General features: G+C 45.0%; 2 protein-coding genes across 2 annotated transcripts in view; both read right to left on the reverse strand.

The window, feature by feature from the left end:
• The window catches only part of LOC135819823 (sushi, von Willebrand factor type A, EGF and pentraxin domain-containing protein 1-like), a 228,964-nt gene that overhangs the window by 138,080 nt on the left and 69,999 nt on the right, over positions 1 to 20,885 (reverse strand). The gene's annotated exons all lie outside the window — the stretch shown is intronic.
• LOC135819827 (sushi, von Willebrand factor type A, EGF and pentraxin domain-containing protein 1-like) overlaps positions 18,251 to 20,885 on the reverse strand; it is a 219,165-nt gene continuing 216,530 nt past the window's right edge. The window contains exon 7 of the mRNA XM_065333108.1: positions 18,251 to 19,172. Coding sequence (XP_065189180.1) covers positions 18,877 to 19,172 — 296 coding nt within the window. The 3' untranslated portion in view covers positions 18,251 to 18,876. The remainder of the gene's footprint in view (positions 19,173 to 20,885) is intronic.

The raw sequence follows: 20,885 nt of genomic DNA on the forward strand, positions 1-20,885 counted from the left end.
GAAAGGATGTAAGCTTTCTTCCCATCATAGGTGATAGTGAGTTTGCTCAGGTCAAATTCCATCTTTACACTACACAAGGATTTTTTCAATCAGTGATAGCATTACTGTATATCACAACCCTCTAATATACATTAATCTACATCCTAGAAAGAAAGAAAAAAAGAACGGGGTGTCCAAACCTAGATTCGAACCCACGATCTTGTGATTGGAGACACAGTCATCATCAGCTGACATCACTGTGAGATTTGACCTTTCTCGGAGTTTCAGCGTGTTTCTTGACTTCACGTGACATCTACTGGTACATCTACTGGTGTCACCCACCCGAACACGTGGTCCGTGATCATAGTCAACTGTAAACTCTTTGAGCAAGGAATGAGTTGCTCAACCCGTCAGTGTCATGTGACCGCCCGGATTCCCCAAAAATGGAAAATCTGGGCATTCCAGGGGAATCTGCCCAGATCAAGCTCATGAAGCAGATTTTTTTTCTACAAACAAATCTGCTGCTGTGATCCGTGATCACAACCAGCTGAGTTGATCAAACGGCACCCAGCTGTCGAATCTTGCTGAGTAGCCTTTCCACCTCACAAGGGCTTGTTTCTTCTTGTTGTCCTTTCGGAGCACTTTCTCGATCCGGTAGATTTCTTGAGTAGTTTTCTGGAGCTCTTGTTCATAGAACGACCCATCAACGGGCTCACCATCGAGGTCCTTGACAGAGTACGTAGTGGGTCTGGTCGGGAGAATATTGGTGATCCTGAATACCTCCTCGGTCCAGTTCGGAGTGTATCCTTTCTCGAAATGTCGTTTCTGCTTCGCCAGTCGGACGTGGTCATCTATCTGGAATTTAGTGGATCTGGATAGTGGGGATTTCTCATCCAGTGAGTCACGGATTCGATCGGCGTTCTTCTCCCGTGATGCCTCAGTTGGTGTCATCCGAACACCTCTGTGTTTTGTCGTGTTGTACTTCTCTACCAAATGTGGAAGGACATCGATGTACCTGCTGGTGGAGTTAGCACTGAAGTATTTCCACATCCTGGTTTTCAGAGTTTGGTTGAAACGCTCAACTACAACAGCCTTTCCTTCGTTGTGAGTGCTGTACATCGTGATCTGATTCTCATCAAGCCAGTGTTTGAACGTTCGATTATAGAACTCGGTACCCTGATCAACCCACAGCTTACGTGGTTTCCTGCTGCTGGTTTTCACGATGGATTGAAATGCTGATTGGATGTCAACACCTTTCTTGGATTCGAGTGGAACAACCCAAGCACATCGGCTGAACAGATCAATGACAGTAAGCAGAAATTTGATTTCATCATTGTATTTACGAAAAACTGTCATGTCCACGAGATCAGCAGACCAGATTTCATCAATCTCACTCACAGTCACTTGTCTCCTTGTGAAATTCACACGCTTTGGCTTGTGTAACTCATCAGCCAGATCGTCAGTCCATTTCGTATCTATCTTTTTTTTACTCCTAAACCTATCATCTTGAACAAACCGGACAGGAATCCACCTTCTCTGATTTCCGATTTCTTGATAAATTGTGAACACGATCGACCACATACTGAGCACTTACCCTTGACATATGGTTGACCAGTTGATGTGACTTCTCCTTGTATTCCCCTCATCTGTTGCTTTTTCTTACACGATAGGCAATGAACATTCATCTTTATCTATCTATCTACTTTTTTATTTCTCATGTATACAAAGATGTTTCAACAATCCCATATTTTCACAGTGATCTTCCAAGCTCTCATCAATCTTTTCAGCACAAACAAGTCTGAAATTTCCATTATCCATCTTGTCAAGCTCAGCTTTTGTCAATGATAGAAAAATCTGTGGATTTATGGTAAATATGTGGATGTTGATCGTGTCATGCTCCTGATCATCTTTCGTGAGATCCAAACTCACCCCCAGAATATTTCCACGGAAATGTGGAATGTTGGAGAGAGAATATCCAAACCCAACTGTCCCACGGCAGATTATGTGATGCATTTTCATGTTTGTCTATCTATCTTTTTTTCTTTCTTTTCACCCATATCACCAATTATGTTATCTAAACTGCACATACTATAGGGTAAGATCCAACAAGTTCCAAAGATTTTCTATCAGCAAAGATGACTTCTCCTTGTAAGATTTACAAACTTGTGAGCCAACACACCGATCAGGTATACGTTGGCTCCACTTGTCTACCACTGAAAAATAGGATGTACTGTCACAGATCAGCTTACAAAGCATACCAAAAAGGTAAACGGGGTTTTATAACCTCATTCATTCTGCTTGATCTCGGACATGTAGAAATTGTCCAGATCGACTCTCTGTCAATGTTTGATGAAGATGAACTTAAGAGGAGAGAACGATACTGGATCGAAAAACTGGATACCGTGAATAAAAACAAGCCTGGAAGATCCCAATCAGAGTTGTATCAAGATAATCACGAGAAAATCAAACAAAATGCCAATGAAAGAATTGTCTGTGAGAAATGTCAGAAGTCGTATTCAAGAAACAACAAATCCCATCATGAAAAAACGATGTTCCACAAGCTCTGTGAATGATAAAATTGATGATGCTTATACAATGAATACCAAAAAGAAAAAGGAACTAGTGAAAGAAAAAAAAGTTTTTGTGTTTTCCTTTTTTTATCTTTTTTATCTCTTTTTTTCTCCTCCCTTTTTTTACAATACCAACTGCTCATTTTCTTGACTGGGGTGCTGAGTGAAATCCAACAAGACATCAAGAGCACTTCTACCTTTGTTTCTTTCTTCTATGAAATGTATACAGTAGTATCCACACAGGACACTATCATTCATCTGTGTCTTTGATGAGTTATACCAACATTTTTTATGGTGCTTCTTCATCCACCCAACTACCTCCTCTGGTGGTGATAAGCCAAAGCTGTCAAAATATTCATTACCAAACACACAAATCCAGTGAGTACCACCACCATCCAAGAAATCTTGGAGATTGATTACCAAACAATCCTTTGATGATAGAGATGGTGGAAGCTGATCTTTGCTAAAAGTTCCTCTGAAATGTGGAATAGATCAAAGGACTTCTCATGAACCCTGACAAGACGCAGTTCCTGGTCCTTCGGCGCCCACGCCAACCTGTGCCGCATCTACCAATCCCCCTAGTTTGTAAAGGCAAGCCCCTCACCCCTGCAGCCACCGTGAAGTATCTCGGACTACTCATCAACGAGCATCTCACCTTCCAGCCGCAAGTCGAGAAGGTCTGCGGTGCGGTGTTCGGCAAGATTGCCGCCTTCAGACATGGCCGAAAAAACCTAACACCTGAAGCGAAGAGGACGTTCTATTTATCCATTGTGCAATCGACTCTCGACTATGCCAGTAACGCTTATCTGCACTGTCTCAGCGCCACCCTGTTCAATAAAATCGTGACGGTCAGTCACATAGCAATGAAGAAAGTTTTTGGGTTTGACCGTATGATGTCTACTGAAATTGTTCTCCGCAAATATCATCTCTATTCTTTTGAACAGCGCACAAATCTTAAACTCTATGTTTTCGTGTACCGCTGCTTGACCCCACATCTTGCTAGTCCCCTTCTCCAATCCTTGTTCCAGCTTAGGGCTGCTGTGCCTGGACACCAGGCTCGCACCCGCGGCCAGGCACAGCGCGCATTAGTTCTTCCGCCTGTTTCTACGCAATATGGCATGCGTTCTATTTCTTTCCTGGCGGCAGACAGATGGAATGCTCTTCCCACTGACTGCCGTCAGGCCCCGTCTCTTACTCTGTATGTAAACATGGTAAAAATTCACCTAGGGTTCCCAGTAAAAAGGCAACGCCTGTTGGGACTCCCCTAGTAAAATAATAAAATCTACTACTACTATCTCAGAATTTCATCAATGTCAAAGTTGGTCAGTGGTCTCACGTTCCCGGTAGACGCAATCCCTTTCCTTTTTGGTCTTTTTTTACCCCTCTACCCCTCCGTGTTCCGGGAAGTTGTAATCCTTCACCAGTGTTTCCTAAACCTATCATTTTTCCCAAAGCTGGTGCTAATAATCCAGCTGCTAATGCTTCGAGAAACCCTCCTTGCTTCTTGAGTTGAGTACTGGATAACTTGAAATCCATTCCTACTCCTTTTTGCTTGGATTTTTGGATTTTGGTAACCTGTCGGTTTGTGAGCAAAAGCATGTCATTTCCGGATAACTGATTTTTTGTTAACCGAAGTCTGATTCCATCATGAGCACTACCAAGTTTCTTCTTTTGGTTTGGAGTTAGCATCAATCCATATACCACATACTGACCAATTCCCCGACCAGCTGTGGCTCTGTGTGTGCTTCCAGAAATAGCACCAGAAATACCAGCCAGTCCAAGTGTACCAAGGACGTGGGGAGCATGCTTGATCACAAGTGGAGATATCTTCCCAACCAATCTTCCGATCACAGAACCGATACTACCACCTTTCTTCTGTGTTAGTTCCTTTGTTAATAAAATCTCAATGTCCTTTTCCAACTCATTCATGGTTCCTATCTACTATTATCTTTTTTCTTACACCACAACACTCATTTTGCCATTCATACCATTGAGTTTGAGAGGACGTTCGGAGAGAATCAAACAGATGGTTTGGTCAGAAGAAGCTGTACCAGTGGGAAACTCAAACGGTTTTCCAAGTCTCCATCGACGGTTCGATATCAGCAGAGCTGTTCCTCAGCTTCTCCTTATGCTTACTCACATCTACATGAATGATGGTGTACAAAGAGGCAAAATCCTCCACACTTACCTGACTTCCACTGTCTGTGTCAGCATATTTTTGGATGGCTTCTTGGAAAAGCATGTATGCTCTTATATAATTCCGAGTAGCTGGACTGAAATTCATATCCAAATCACGTTCTGGGAATCTATCACTGTTGATGTACACAGACAAGCTTCTGAGGTCAGCATTATCGAAAACCTGGTTGTTCTGTTCTTCATTCCCACTTCGATTGGCTGCTTGGATGGCAAAGAAGATATGAGTTGGGAGTTCCTCATTGCTGTGAGTAGTCACTCTCCAGGATGGGTTTGTCTCCGTTGATCCATACTGATTTCTATAAACCCGGACTTGCTCGAAGTACAGATCTCGGAGGGTGGACTTAACCAACTTACTTTCGATCTTACTAGCTAGTTGGAGTGATGGTCTCACCTTTGGTATCCATAAAGAAAGATGTTTGATGTCAAACCTTCCTGGATCAACACCATTTGCTCTGTGAATGTAGTTGGCTGATGATTCTCTAGTAAGATTGAGTGTATGCTTGACTCCCATGAATACCGTATCAATATCTTTACAAAAACCGAACAGTGATGATAAAGGAAGCAACATGGTTGTATCCTTATTTCCAGTCGTGATGAGTTGTCGGGCTCTGAATCCGGTATTGTAAGCAGGATTCTTTAGAGCTCCTGTCTGAAAATGTTGTCTGAAATTTGCTCCAGTAAGTTGTGTTGCGTTTGGGACATTGGTTGTTATCACCATATCAGCGATAGCACGGAACTCATTAGGAGATGCTCCTCCGATTCCTGTGTCCTTGTACCAGAGCATGTTGGTAGCAGAACTTCTCCCATAATCATCACTAAACTGGACCAGATTGAGAATGGTAGAAGCTTGTGGTACATGACTATCAACTCTCTCTACCATATTGTTGTCAAGTTGATACTCAACAGTCTTGAAGAGTGACCATCCGTTGTTGGTAAGAGTAATGATATCATTAGGATCATAATTGGAGCCATCTGCTGCTTTGACGAGACGCCCACGAACCTCAAGCAGTGCTTTATGAGGAAGGAAGTACTCATCAAGATCCTTGGTTTCTATGATATGCTGATCTTTATTCATGTCATTGCTGTTCCTGGGTAGATATTCTATGTACTCATACTCAGTTGTTGATTCATCCTTTGGCGGGTCTGTGAAAAGATCGAAATGTGGACTTGTGTAAGAGGCCATGGTTTCTACCTATATATGTTTTTCTTTTTCTTTTTCTTTTTTTTTCTACAACCTCTTTGTTCCTGAACCAGCAATGATGTTTGATAGGATAGCTCTCTGATTATCTTGGAGAAGCTCTTTACTCTTATCCAACAAAACTCGTTTGATGTCCTTGTTGTTTGATAATTGATTGATGGTATCTCTAACATGTGGGTTGATAGCTTTGTCTTTACCAATAGTAGTAGCAAGCTGCTTTGCCTCTTTCTTTACTTTCATTTTTACTGATTTTCTATCACCCTTAGCAAGATCTTTTGCTAAATCAAAGACCATGTCTGGAGTGATCTGTTCTTTTGTTGCCTCCAAAGCTTTCTGAGCTGTCATTTTTCCTATGGATTTAACCTTTGGTGCTAAGATTTTGCTGGTGTTGTATAGTACACCTTTGGCTTTGTTGTATAGATTCCCAAGAAGACTTCCACCGATAACCTTCTGTCTGGTAAGCTGGTTTCGTTTCAAGAACATGATGTCATCTATCTAGTCTTATTTTCTTTCCCGGAGATGAAGACTGAACGTGGTTCTTTCATTGTTGAGGTTCAGTTCCTTCCCATCTTGATCAGTTATCCTCATTATTACATCTGATATTCTGTCAGTTTTCGTCAATGGTAAAAACGTCTTCTCATTCGGTTGGATGTTGAGTTGGAATCCAGGAGGTTTATCCGGTGAAAATGAGTAAATGACATCACCAGTTCAACCATTGAGGTATGCCTCACTTACCAAACTACAGTGAATGAGGATGTTGTGAGTGTCAGTGATATTCACAATGAAGTCAGATGTAGAAGTTGTATCAACCAGTTTCTTTGAAAATCCGAGCACAGGAGCAAGTGATGACGGGATGTCAAAGTCAACCTTGTATCCATGTTTGAGGTAAATTTCACTGCGTAGAGTGTTGAAGTTTGGTTCAATCGTTATCCCATCTTCATTTTCGATTTTTCTCTGGATATATCGATGAATGAGATGAGTTTTCCAGGTTTTCCCATCAAAAATCCGAATTTGGTTGTTTGAGGTGTTGATGTTGAACCAACTATACCAGATGGTAGAATTGATCAGAGCAATTTCATAGGTCTTCTTTTCATCAAGTAGTAATGGAGGGTTGAAAGATGCTTGGAAGTTTTGATTTATCCCTGTGATTTGTGAACTGTGACTGTCAAAAAATAGAATGGTTTCCATGGTTCTATCTATACATAAGATTTATAGATCTTCTTTTATTCAATATTTTTTATCACTTTATCATTCAACAAACGATCCAAGATCTCAACTAGTTCGTTAATGACTTTCTTTGATGTATTTCCTGCCTCTCGGGAAGCGCAAAGTAAACCCAGTCTGTTTACTAACTCATCATGTGATTTGTAAAATCTGATTCCACTTCCTACCGAGTGAAAATCTCCTTCTGAGAAATCTGATTCTGGTGGTAGTAGTCGATCTAACCAAAATAATTCTGGACTTTTACCTTCAACATATCTGTATCTTTTCCCTGGCTTAGTGGACTGTGTCGAATCAAAATCATTAAACCTAACTGCTTGATCTGCTTTCGGAACTGGACTTGAGAGTTCTGGACTTTTTGGATTGATACCTTTCCTTCTGTTTCTTTTCTTTTCTTAGTGGACTGTGGTGATGATTGAGTTGCTCGATCTGCTTTCTGATCTTGTACTGGTTTCACTCTACTACCGTTAGCACTGATCATGAAGTCTATACATTCCCTCACCTCTATGGAGTTTATCACATGTTTCATGTTTCCATCTTTATCACTTGATGAACCAGAGCGCAGTTGTGCCCCTCTTATTCTTCCAAGAATATTCTTCATTTCTTTCAAATCCTCACCTTCTTTGATCTCTCCTGCTGGTGATATTGGATGATTACCCCCCCCCCCTATACTTATTGATGAGGTCAATATCACTCTGGTTGAATGAGATATTAGTTTCTCTGATCCGAGAAGTTTCACCACCCGGTTCTGGAGTACTATTTTCGATGGGTTTGATGAATGAACCCACAACCGATGGAATTTGATGGAGGGCTGATGTGATTGCTGCTTGGTTAGTCTGAAGTTGTCCAAGGAGCGCATCCTGCCGTTTATCGTATTCCTCACTTTGTTTGGTTAAATTTTTAACAACAGGTTTTTGGAACTCTTCTACAAACTCCTCCTGCTGTTGCTTGCCGATCCTTTTTTCCAGTTGACGTTGCTTGAGAAAGGTGTCAATGACTTCCTTCCTATGTTCTGGATTTTCTACTTGAGTAAAACGTGGCATGCTTATCTACCAATACTTTTTTTCTTCTCACTTCTCCAAGAACCTATCGAATCCACATCGGTACATCTCTGGCTGATATGTTGCTGTTTTATCAAGCATGAAAAATGAATGTGGTTTCTCTGTTGCCATTTCATAGGCCTCCGCAAACTCGGTTTTCTTAAGATTTTTGGAGTGATCATGTGCTAGACACTGGACATCTCTGTTGTCTAAGCCCTTGTACAGGAGGAAGCACTTGGTATTCCTCCGGATATATTTCGGTACATCATAGTATGATTGGCAAAGATATATACAGTTACATTTCTTGTTCCGAGAAAGACTGAAGTATTCCATCACCTTTGTCATGTTCCTTTTGTCAATCTTGATGTCATCAAAAATTATCACCTTATTTTCCTGATCATCGAGATCCTCCACTGGACAAACCTTGTCTGGTTGTCCAATGATACGATTACCAGGAGATATTCCATTGTAAAACCCATCAAGAAGTTGATATTTTGGTTGTTGAGGATTTATTGTGTGAAGGATGACCTTATCACACTTCAACCATGATTATAGAAGCATATTACACAGGGTGTTTGTCTTCCCACACCCCGTTTGTCCGATCATCATGTCGTGGCAATCAGGAAGCAAGTAGTGATGCTTTGTTGGTTTCTCCTTGTGCTCATCAAAGTTGATCATTTCCATGGTTTATACCTATAAAGGATCATTTTTTATTGTTCCAACACTCTCAAGAAAGACTATATAGATAGATAAGGAAGATGAGTTCAAAATTTGGAACAGCCTTGGAAGCTAATTCGATCAATCTTGATTCCTATGCCAAAAAGAGGGAGTTATTTGTCATCAGTGAAGAAAAGCTGGATAAAGCTGGTGGAGATATGGAGGGACATATTGACATGAACTATCATAGCATCTGCTTTCTTGGTTATGATGGAATAAGTACCACTTGTGCGGCACCAACTGGGTGGGTCACAAGTGAGATAGGAAAAGTGGATACTTCATTGAGGACGCATGTTGATGACGATGAAACACGACTGAAGGTGAGTGGCACACTGAAAATGAAGGAAATCTTGACATGGGTGGAATGGAAATTGTGAATGTGAAGCAACCATCAACAAGTACATCTGTGGTAACATCAGAATATCTCAACACAGCCCAAAGTCGGACTCTCTGGACTAGTGGACTCAACCAGATGAAAGGAAATCTTGACATGGGGTTGAATCACATCATCAATCTCCGACAGACAACAGAGGATGACTCAGCAACAACGAAGGAGTATGTTGACAGAAAGGATGGAAAGGTGAAAGTCAAAAAATTGAAGAATATCATCCCGAGCTCATCAACCACTCCACCAGAAGCCACACTTCATGTCTTTCCTATTTACAAAAGTCCAACCAACAAACTGATAGTCATTGAGGATCTCTTCATAGTCGGTCAAGAAACAAGTGGTAGCAGAAGACGTTTTCGTGTATCATATCGAGATGTGTTGGGAGAAAAAGCGGTAATCCGATACATTACTGAACATGATATAACAACGGCATATCTGACCTTCATCAACAACACATTGACATTACCAACTGTGAGTGGGTACAATCTCATTGATGATTGGGAGCTGGTTTATCATGAGTACTGAAAATCTTAATTATATGTAGATAAAAAATGGAAATACCTCATTTGTTAATACTGTTGACCATGCTACCATTTACTCTTGGCTGTATTCGTGATCCGTTGGATAAGGATGGACTCCGCTTGACAACGAAACCTCCTACTGTTATCCAAAGTGAAAGACCAACTCCGGTTGACATCCCTAGTGAAACATCACCACCAACAGATCATATCACTACACAACCACCTTACGATCAGACGAAACCAATAAACGGGGATAACCCTCATTTGACAGACCCCAATCTTTATCTTTTATCTCTGATTGTTATTCCTATAGTTGGTGCTGTTTTATATCTCATAAAACGTTCCAGCTGTTCGATGAGTGTTGACCCTGAAAATGATCCAAGAAATTTACAACATCAGCCTAGGTTAGATTTTGATCCGATACCATTATCAGATGTGCTTGGTACGATCAATCTACCAAAATCACTTTCAACCTTTGATGTAACTGGTATAGTCTGATGGAGAGAAAGAAAACGGTTTATGATAGAGTAAAAAATGATGAAACTGAAAATGATATCTGTTCTCTTAGAAATTGTCATGTTGTGTAGTGTTTCACATTTCCTTCCAATTCCTGGAAATATATGTTGGGTAGATGGTGATCATATAGCCTGTGTTCCTTCTCAACCACTTTTTCCTCCTGATAATGTACCAGCAGTATCGGTAGCACCGCTAACAACGGCAAAGCCAACAACAAGATTAATACCAACAACGGTAGCTCCAACAACACCGGCAACACCGACAACACCCACAACACCGACAACATCGGGAATTACATCGGGAATATCGGGAATTACATCGGGAACATCGGGATTTACACCGACAACACCGACAACATTGGGAATTACATCGGGAACATCGGGAATTACATCGGGAACATCGGGAATTACACCGGGAATGTCGGGAATTACATCGGGAACATCGGGAATTACATCGGGAACATCGGGAATTACATCGGGAACATCGGGAATTACATCGGGAATTACATCGGAAACATCGGGAACATCGGGAAATACATCGGGAATTACATCGGAAACATCGGGAACATCGGGAAATACATCGGGAAAATCAAACAACTTGATATACCTCCTTTTCCTTCTTCTTCTCATCCCCATTGCTGCTGTTGGATTTCATAGACAAATAAAAAAAATATCATAGAAAGAAGGATGAGAACCTTCTTACTCACGAAACCACCCACCTCATGTAAAGATGATCAGGTGAAAAATATGACTTTCATACCCACAAAAGAAACCCTTGCTAAGGGGAGAGCAACACTCAACTCAGGATGGAGACCCCCTATTACAAAAAAAGCTGATGAAAAACAAGAAAAGATATATGTGGAAATGATCCATCCCTTAGCAAAACTAAAACAGGAAACAGTTGTATATGCTGGAAATATATCAAGAGTGTTGTAAACCACCAGTTCTCAATTGGGAAAGGCCTTCGCGCTTATGCCATTGTATTCGTCGCAATGTTGTCTTTCGACTCCGCCGTACCGCTGATGTTGCTGCATGGCATACGCTATATGCGCTGTGTGTGTTTTTGCTGTATACGCTGTTATGTCCAGTTTTATATGCTTATGTTTTGCATGTACGCTGTTTTTGCATGCTATAAATAGCTGGTGTTATTAGTGTTCATTGTTAATTATCAGATGAAGTGAAATATACCGTGTAAAGGAAACAATTGTCCTCGTGCCGTGTGGTCGTACGATCCTGACAATTTAGAGAATCTTAGAGGGTTCATAACATTTGGCGACCACGCCAGGATACGAGCGAGCATGGCAGAGGAACTATGGAACAATTTGGAAGCCAGCTTTATCGACAATGGAGAGCGGTTAGGATTAGAAGGCGAGTTGTTGAAGGTACATGTGGAGCAGAGGCTCCTACAGTACGCGGAGCGTGAGGAGCGCAGTGCCAGACGGCGAGAGGAGGCGCTCCGCACCGAGTTTGCCAAAACACTAAAGGAGATTAACGAGCGCATCGCCAATGCGCAGGAGGGTGAGGGTAAAGCCACGATGGGAGGTACAGAGGAATCTCCCAGTCACAGCGGTGGGCGTCAACCGGTGATGAAAATCCCCTCATATGATGGAACGCAGCCAGTGGAGCGTTATCTTGACCTGTTCGAGGACATCTGTTCCAAGAACGAGTTCGAAGAAAGCGAATGGCTGCTGCGACTGCGCATTGCGCTAGCGGGTAGCAAAGCGGAGAGGATATGTATTGGATGCAATAATTACGAGGAAGCAAAACGAGAGTTGCTTGCCTCGCTCGGAAAGACTCCGGATAAAGCGTGGAAGACATTGCTGACAGGCAAGCAGCGGTCAGATGAGTCGTTTCATCAATACGTTGTCCGTGTTTGCCGAGAGGTAGAGGTGTGGGCCACACTCGCTATGACAGAAGATGGCGAGGTGGACACCAAGTATAGCGCCGATATAGGAAAAATGTCCCCGGTGCTGCAAGCAATGGCAAAGCAGGTAATCTTGGAGCAATGCGGACCTGAGATGAAGACGTACCTGGTCGAACGGCAGTGCTACGGGATGTCACTGCGCCAGGTACAGGAGCACGGCGCGTCTTACCAGGTCGCGCACGGACGACAGGGTGATACTGCCAGGAAGCCAGTAGAACGATCCGTGCCAAGGCCCACGGCGTCGGCACAGTGCATGGCGATATCGGTCGCAGATGCAGAGAAGCAGCTAAAGTCGCTGCCACAGGAAGGGAGAAAGGGTTTTCTGCAGCGAGAGAGACTCTGCTGGAACTGCCTTAAGTATGGCCATATGTTCAGAGAATGTCGGTCAGGCTCGAGATGCACGAAATGCCAGAGGAAACACCACCTGCTACTACATGATGTGTTGGATAGAGCAGGTTACAGCCGGGAGAAACCGACTGAGATAGTTACGGAGAAGAATGTTGGGTCGTGCTGTCTACACTCGCCAAGTGTGCGGCTGATGACCGGAGTGGCACGAGTTGAGGGAAGAACTCGAAACGCGAAGGTTCGCGTGTTCCTGGACTCGGGTGCTGAGGCGTCATTCGTGACTGCAGCGTTGGTGTCAGCAATCGATGCAGAACACGTTGGGGTTGAAAATGTAGAGGTGAAGCCGTTCGGCGCGGAACCAACCCAACAGCGCATGGATAAGTACGCCATCACGATCCAGGGTAGCTCCGCTAGCATTCGGGTACGCGCGTTCGTGAAACCAACGCTTGAGCTGGACCTGAAGTGCGCAAGTCCGCAGACCATTGCGCAGTGGCACAGTTGGGGAGTAGAGCTGAGTGACAAGCCTCAACAAGGGACATCAGACGAAATACATATGCTGATTGGTGCAGACTATATCAACGCGGTACTGCACAGCAAGAAGGAAGTTAATGGTGAGACGGTGTGGAACACAGAGATAGGTAATGTATTATCTGGTCCAGCGTCTGCACCAAGTCGAAACAGTCAGCCGGTGACCGTGTCATGTGTCACAGCCCACATCGACAAACTATGGCAGTTGGATGAACCTCCAGAACAACATCAGCACCTGCCATCGTTCCCGCTATGTCGCCAGGGCAGCGGGTACCAAGTGGGTCTCTTGTGGCGAAATGAGCGTCGGCCAACGGATAACTTTGCTCAAGCTAGAGTCATCGCAACGCGGCTTCTTGAAAAGCTGAAGAGGAATGGGAAGCGTGTGCTCTATGATGATGTGCTGATCAGGGAGTACCGCGAGCTTGGAGCAATTGAGCTGGAGCCATGTGAGAGCGATGCCGGGTACTATGTACCGCATCATGGTGTGTTCCGCGAGCACGCTGCAACCACGAAGTTAAGAGTGGTGTTCAATGCCTCGGCGACGGCGCCAGATGGCAAGTCGTTGAACGACATGGTTGACCCTGGACCGTCGCTATTGCCGAGTCTCGCAGGTATGCTATTACGGTTCCGTGAATATAAGAGCGCGCTGCAAGCGGACATCCGCAAGGCTTTCTTCATGGTCGCGGTTAATCCCGAAGACCGTCCGTACCTGCGTTTCTTGTGGCCCGGTCGAAGCGACAGCGATGAACTGTTAACCTGGAGGCTAACGAAACTGCCATTTGGCGTAAACTGCTCGCCATACATGCTTACTGCGGTGATTCAGCATCACTTGAAGGAGCTACGGGCCTTGTCTGCACCCAAAGAGCGAGATCGTATTGATCTCTTGCTCACGAGTTTCTACGTTGACGATTTGGTCTCTAGTGTCTCAAATGCCTCGGAAGCTAAGGAGATGCAAGAGTTCAGCGTGCGTGTGCTTACGGATGCTGGCATGGAGTTACGCAAGTGGCGAGGCAACGAAATCCCGTGCGATCCAGAGGCCGGAGATAAAGTTCTCGGTCTGAAATGGAAAACCAGTGATGACTTGCTCAGCATAGCAGCGCTAGGCGAGTCCGATAGGCCGTCTGTTTGGACCCGGCGATCCCTCCTCAAGTGTGTTGCGTCAGTGTTTGATCCGCTAGGTCTAGCAGCACCGGCAGTTGTGCCCGGAAAGATACTGCTACAGCAAGCCTGGAAAGTCGGAGGCGACTGGGATGATAAGTTGCCTGATGGCATCGCAGCCGCATGCGCGCAATGGTGGGGAGAGTTGGCCGAAGTGGTGAGCATTGACATACCACGTTGGATTTGCTGCAATCTTGACACGCCGATTGCGCTGCATGCCTTCGCCGATGCCAGTGAGAAAGCGTTTGGATGTTGTTTGTATGCAGTCGTCAATGGACAGTCGCACTTGGTATTTGCCAAGGCCAAAGTGGTACCCGTGTCTCCACCCACGTTAGCCCGCCTTGAGTTACAAGCAGTATGTCTAGCGGCTCGCTACGCTGAGTTTGTGGTGAAGGAGCTGCGTGTGACCGTCACGCAAGTCTATGGCTGGACTGACAGTCTCACTACCGTTCATTGGATCAGTAATCCATCGTACAAATGGAAAACATTTGTGGCTAACCGCGTCAGTCAAGTCCAAGAGATATCGAAGAAGGTCGGCATTGTGTGGAACCATTGCCCAGGCCTTCACAACCCAGCAGATTTACCGTCGCGTGGGAGTAGTGCACAGCAGATCCGTAGTCCGTTCTGGAGGGGCGGACCAACCTGGATCACGGAGCCCAATGACTGGCCCACCGCATCCTCAACCGCAGCTACAGATGAGTCCAGTGTAGAAGTACGAGTGTCAGCCACCACCTGTAGTCGAGAATCTGATAAGGAATGGTGGCTCCGATTCAGTAAATGGTCGAGGGCACAGGGCATGGTGACTCGGATGTTGCAGTGGAAGCACACTGAGCCTCGTGCTGAACTCTATTTTGCAGCAGACAACGTATTGTACCGCATCGTTCAAGCCGCATGTTTCGCTGAGGATCTTGAGCTGATCAAGCAAGGTCAACCAGTGAAGCCCGGGTCGAAGGTGTATCAGCTTGCACCGTTTCTGGATGAGCATGGAGTGCTCAGAGCCGGGGGACGACTTCAGCACAGCGAGTTGGCGTATGGAGCCAAGCACCCAGTCCTGTTAGGCAAACATCATCCGACCGAGTTGCTGTTGGAGAAAATGCATGTTGAAAGGATGCACCAAGGTGTAGAAGGAGTCTTGTCGTTCATCCGTCAGAAATTTTGGATTATCGGTGGTCGACGGGCGCTACGCAACATTACTCAGCGATGTGTTACATGCCGCCGCTACAAGGCTAAGGCTGCCTCAGAAGTCTGCCCGCCGCTGCCGGAAGACCGAGTTGTTCACGAGAGGCCGTTCGCAACTACCGGCATCGACTATGCTGGTCCGTTGTACGTGCGCCGTGGTGAGTCATCTCCGAAGGTATGGATAGCATTGTTTGTGTGTGCCACCACCAGAGCAGTTCACTTGGAGGTGGTCGATAGTTTAAGTACCGAGTCATTCTTGATGGCATTTCGGAAGTTTGTCGCGAGACGTAGTTTGCCGTCTCGGATCAGGTCTGACAACGCTACAACGTTCAAGGCGGCATCTGACAAACTGGGTGTGCCATGGATGTTCAATCCTCCAGCTGCACCATGGCATGGAGGCTTCTATGAGCGAATGGTTGGTACAGTGAAGAGTGCCTTGAAAAAGGTAATGGGAACAGCGTTTCTGAAGGTCCAGGAGCTTGAGACCCTCTTGTATGAGGTTGAAGCAGTGGTGAATAGTCGTCCGCTAACTTATGTGTCTGATAGCCTGGATGAGCCACCAGTAACCCCTGCAATGATGATGGGTGACATCTGGATGTCGTCAGAGAAGCCAGCAGGTACCCTGGACGCTGCGCAGATGTCATCGAGATTGCGTTACCTCAGTCGGACACTGGAGCATGTCAAGAATCGTTGGGAGGTGGAGTACCTAAGTCAGCTGAACAACCACCAACAGACCATGTCGCGCCCTTTAGCTGTGGGTGATGTTGTCTTTGTTCTCGATGATACCAAGCGCAAACAGTTCTGGCGTTTGGGACGGATCATCGAGTTATTCCCTGGTCGAGATGGTAAGCGTCGTGTTGCCAAGGTTAAGTTGAGTACCAGTACCCTGTTGAGGCCGATCCAAAGGATAGTGCCGTTAGAAGTATCGTCACAGGACGTGGCTCCTGGGCTTGCAGATACCGCTCAACCTGTTATCGTCCCTCAGCAGCCAGCGTATGAACCGTCAGCACCGTTACCACCACCACGGCAGCAGGAGATAACGCGTTCTGGGCGCGTAGTCAGAGCCCCGGATCGTTTTTGACTTGTGTGCATTGTTGTACGGCGGTGAGAAGCCCTTTGGTGGGGAGAATGTTGTAAACCACCAGTTCTCAATTGGGAAAGGCCTTCGCGCTTATGCCATTGTATTCGTCGCAATGTTGTCTTTCGACTCCGCCGTACCGCTGATGTTGCTGCATGGCATACGCTATATGCGCTGTGTGTGTTTTTGCTGTATACGCTGTTATGTCCAGTTTTATATGCTTATGTTTTGCATGTACGCTGTTTTTGCATGCTATAAATACCTGGTGTTATTAGTATTCATTGTTAATTATCAGATGAAGTGAAATATACCGTGTAAAGGAAACAATTGTCCTCGTGCCGTGTGGTCGTACGATCCTGACAATTTAGAGAATCTTAGAGGGTTCATAACAAAGAGAGCTAGAAGATGGGAAATTGGTGGTAAATCATCCATAGCTGGACCACCCAAAGTTCGCTCAGGAACCGATCCCACATCATCCCTCGAAGTGAGCCAAGATGGGGTAAGTGAAAAAGCTCAAGTTGGCTCACTTCCGATTTTCTCGGAGACAGCAAGTTGACTCACTTTTCTGGAACGGGGTTGAGCCAACATGGGATCAGTGGTTGGAGTTGTAAAATTAGTACTTGGGGTTGTAATATTAGTACTTGGATCTCACACACACATTTCTTACTATAAAGAATAAGAAGTGTATTGAAGGGTTAGAACTATAGGGTAGGAGAGGGGGAACTGTATGGCAGACCTATCTCCTGGTAAGAGTCATTATCTCACAGTCATTCTCTCACAGAGTCATTATCTCACACGTTCCCCTAGTAGTATAGGGGGAGGGGGAGACTTTGGAGGGAGGCCCGAAGGGCCGATCGAGAAAGTCGATTTTGGCTCACCTGGAAGGTGAGCCAGAACCCCCTCCCCCTATACTACTGATTGCAGATCTGACACTAAAATCGAATTCAACACTACATTATCCTCTCCATTCTATCTCCCTTCCCTGCCTGTTTTTTCTCCCCTCTCCTCTTCTAAGTTTCCTTGTGAGAAGGTACCATTGCCTGTTTGGTTGAGCGACTATAAATAAAGGCACATCAACAACATGCCTCACTTCTTATCCGCAGTGGGCAATTTTCTCCATGTCTGAGACGGCATTGCCTGTTAACTTCTCATAAAAAATTGTCATGACGAATCGCTTGTATGAGCATTACTGAGTATGCATTATATTATTTTCACATTAATCAACTTTTCCAATCCTGCGTTCAGTGTATTTGGCGCTGAAAAAATTATGCTATGCATTGTTGGCGCTGAGATGAGCCATGCGACATTTGCTGGCGCTCATGTGATTAAACCTATTATGTTGTGATCATAGCGTTTGCATCCTCTTCACCATTACAGGTTTGAATATTGGACCAATTACCATTCTCCAGACATACTGTTGTCCTATCAAATTTGAGTTCCGGGTCAGAATCGCATGTTGCTGTCCTTATACTGCCAACAGTGTTATTTCCTACAGAGACTCTCCCAATCGCAACCGTCGGGGAATTGCACTCCACAGGTCTTTTTTCCGTCGACTCGCTAGATTGAAAATGTTTCTGAACATTACTGGTCTAACAGTATAGAGTCGAAAATGACGAGGAGTAGCTCCCTAAGTACTGCGATGGCCGAGCGACGAGGATAACATAGCTGCCGCCAGATGCAATACGCCATAGAATGACAAGGTAAGTTGGATTTCGCTCTGGACTCACAAGCAGTCAGTTTAAAGATCGCTGGAAGGAATTCAGAAGACTAGGGTAGCACAAACCTTAGGCTGATTAAAAGACATTCGATGGAAGACCTAAACTGAAATTTACATGTAAAAAGACGTGTTCAAACCCGTTGCTAGATACGTCTTCTGTGAACATATGCAATGGAATGGATTCAATATGAATGTACTGTAATAGGGAAGCGAAAATGCATTGTAGGTACAAAGAAGAAATAGAGAAAATGCAACTAGAATAGCACTAGCATGGAAGCGAGAAGCATACCGGTGGCGCGCAAAAGTCTCACCGAGGGAACACATATGCACTTACAAGTAGAAAGACGCAGAATCGTTCGTAACTATCACAGGCACTGTGAGCGGGGAAGGCAGCAATGACAACATCAAACAAAAAGATACTATTATGAACAAATTGAAGTTGCACGTTGATGTCTGCAGCTTTCATAAAAAAATCATAGTTCGCATACAACATTATTTTTGTCCCCACGTAGATTCTGGCTGAACCTTAAAAATTAGATGATTGGGACAATTCACATTATTGTACTTAATACGTGTAAGAGTAGGTGTAAGAAGGCATCGGCCTATGCGTTGATTTGTTCGTAAACTGACCCTGGATTTGAAATCATAACGTCTCCATAGGCTGTATTTGATGTCATGTTGATTATTTCTTTTGGTGCTGTAGTTGGGTGCTGCTTCTTGCCATTGTAAGCCATTGATCTACGGATACATAGCAGAACAATTATGAATGGAATGGCCATGGCGACAGACCCGATACCTAGTCCAACTGCGCCGGCTGCCAACATTGTACTTGGTTGATGCGCTTCGGCTATAGGCCCTGCAGTTGATGGTGCAGATGATGGTGCACTTGCGTATATTTCTGCAGAAATAACACGCAGAAGCACACAATAATTATACCAGCTGGGATATGTATCCATCTGCACTAAAAGAAAAAGGTTTCCATTTCCCTAATCAAGGCCTACAGTTAGCCCTTTCCCAGAAAAGCTACTTTTCGCAACCATGCCAAACAAGTGAAAGTTGCTGACCTATTATTAATTAGAAGCATGTCCGCGTTGTTGGCGGGGTGCCACTTTCGCTTATGCCATTCAGGATTGATTTCTGAAGAGTAAAACAATACAATGAAATGACGGAATTGATGTTGACAAAACCCCGTTAGCAACATTACCTATTGGCCTTATAGAAAACTTAATCGAAAGTATAAAAATAGAATATACATACAACATGTCTGGCGGAATCACGTGAATGACGAGAATCTGTCTTGTTTGGTGAGGCGGGCTCCACGCCATGCCTGTAGGTCCGCTGCCGTTGTGCGGAATGCGTCAATATCCACCTGCTGGTGGAGGGTAAGTCCATGTCATGATGACAATTCCGCCTGCAAGACCGCTAACAAAGTTGAGCGAGGTTGACCTCTGAAATTTTCTGTCCTGTCTTTGGCCAGCGAAGATACATATCCACTGCTAGCTGTGGAGGGGCAATCGGGGCCAAACGAAAGATATGGCCAGCGAGACTGTAGCGCTGCCTTGTGATCATCTCACTAAGGGGGCAGCCCCGCAGCGCTTGTACAAAGTAGCATTGCTGATTCTCTTTGGATATCGCATGTAGATGAAGCTCCTTAGCTGGGTGCTGTTGAACGAATCCATTCGCATGAGCTCCGACGTCGGTAGCCGCCAAGTGATGCAGTTGTAGGTAAGAACAGGGATAACGTAAGCGTTGTGGAGCTTCTGCCAAAGACATTCACTGATCTGGAGTCTCCGGGTACAGATCCTAACTTAATTAAGGTAGCAGCCTGGTCCTAAATTTCATATGGCATTCAATTGACCGTGACTTTGGTGTCTCTCAATGGATTTGAGTGAAATTTGCACCACACACTCCTGCCACTGTGCTGGCCCGCTGGACATGATTTAAAAGTTCTTGCGTCTCACTGACAGGCTTTACAGGCCGGAAAAAAGTCAAAATTCTGGCATAGTGCCACAGTTGGCGAGCCACCCAGGAGCCAAACAAATGCATTTACAATTTTTTAATATTTTCTAGCCAATTCTGTCCGTGCTCAGGATCCAAACCTAAAAACCGTCCAGGAGCAGCCATGGGTGGTGGGATAGGGCCCTTCAACGTGGCCCTGGAATCTGTCAAAACAGCAGGAGTGGGTGTTCTGTTACAGACTCCCACAGACCCAAGTCAATTTTTTAATTTTTTTAAGGTTCAGGGCGTGCTACGAGGTCGTACCTTTGATACAACAACCAGTGCTGGGACCTCAGTGGCGGGTTTAGGGGGGGGGGGGCGCGGGGGGCGCGCGCCCCCCCCCCCCTCAAAAAATTTCGACCTAGGTTTCGAAAAATAAAAGGCAGGGCGCCGGGTCTAGCTAGACTAGGCTTGGGGCGCGGGCGGCCTGAAACGATTGTCCAAAAGCGGTTGACGGTACGGTGCTCGAGCTGGTGTTGATTGTGCACGCTACAGACTAGTAGTAGTACAGTACAGTCTACAGAGTAGAGTCTACGTACAGTGAGCATGCACGACTACACGGTGACCTGACTGTGTACTGTTGTACAGTGTGATCCCTGCTGGGACGCGCTCG

This window comes from Sycon ciliatum, chromosome 6 (genome assembly GCF_964019385.1).
Source record: "Sycon ciliatum chromosome 6, ocSycCili1.1, whole genome shotgun sequence".
Lineage (NCBI taxonomy): Eukaryota > Metazoa > Porifera > Calcarea > Leucosolenida > Sycettidae > Sycon > Sycon ciliatum.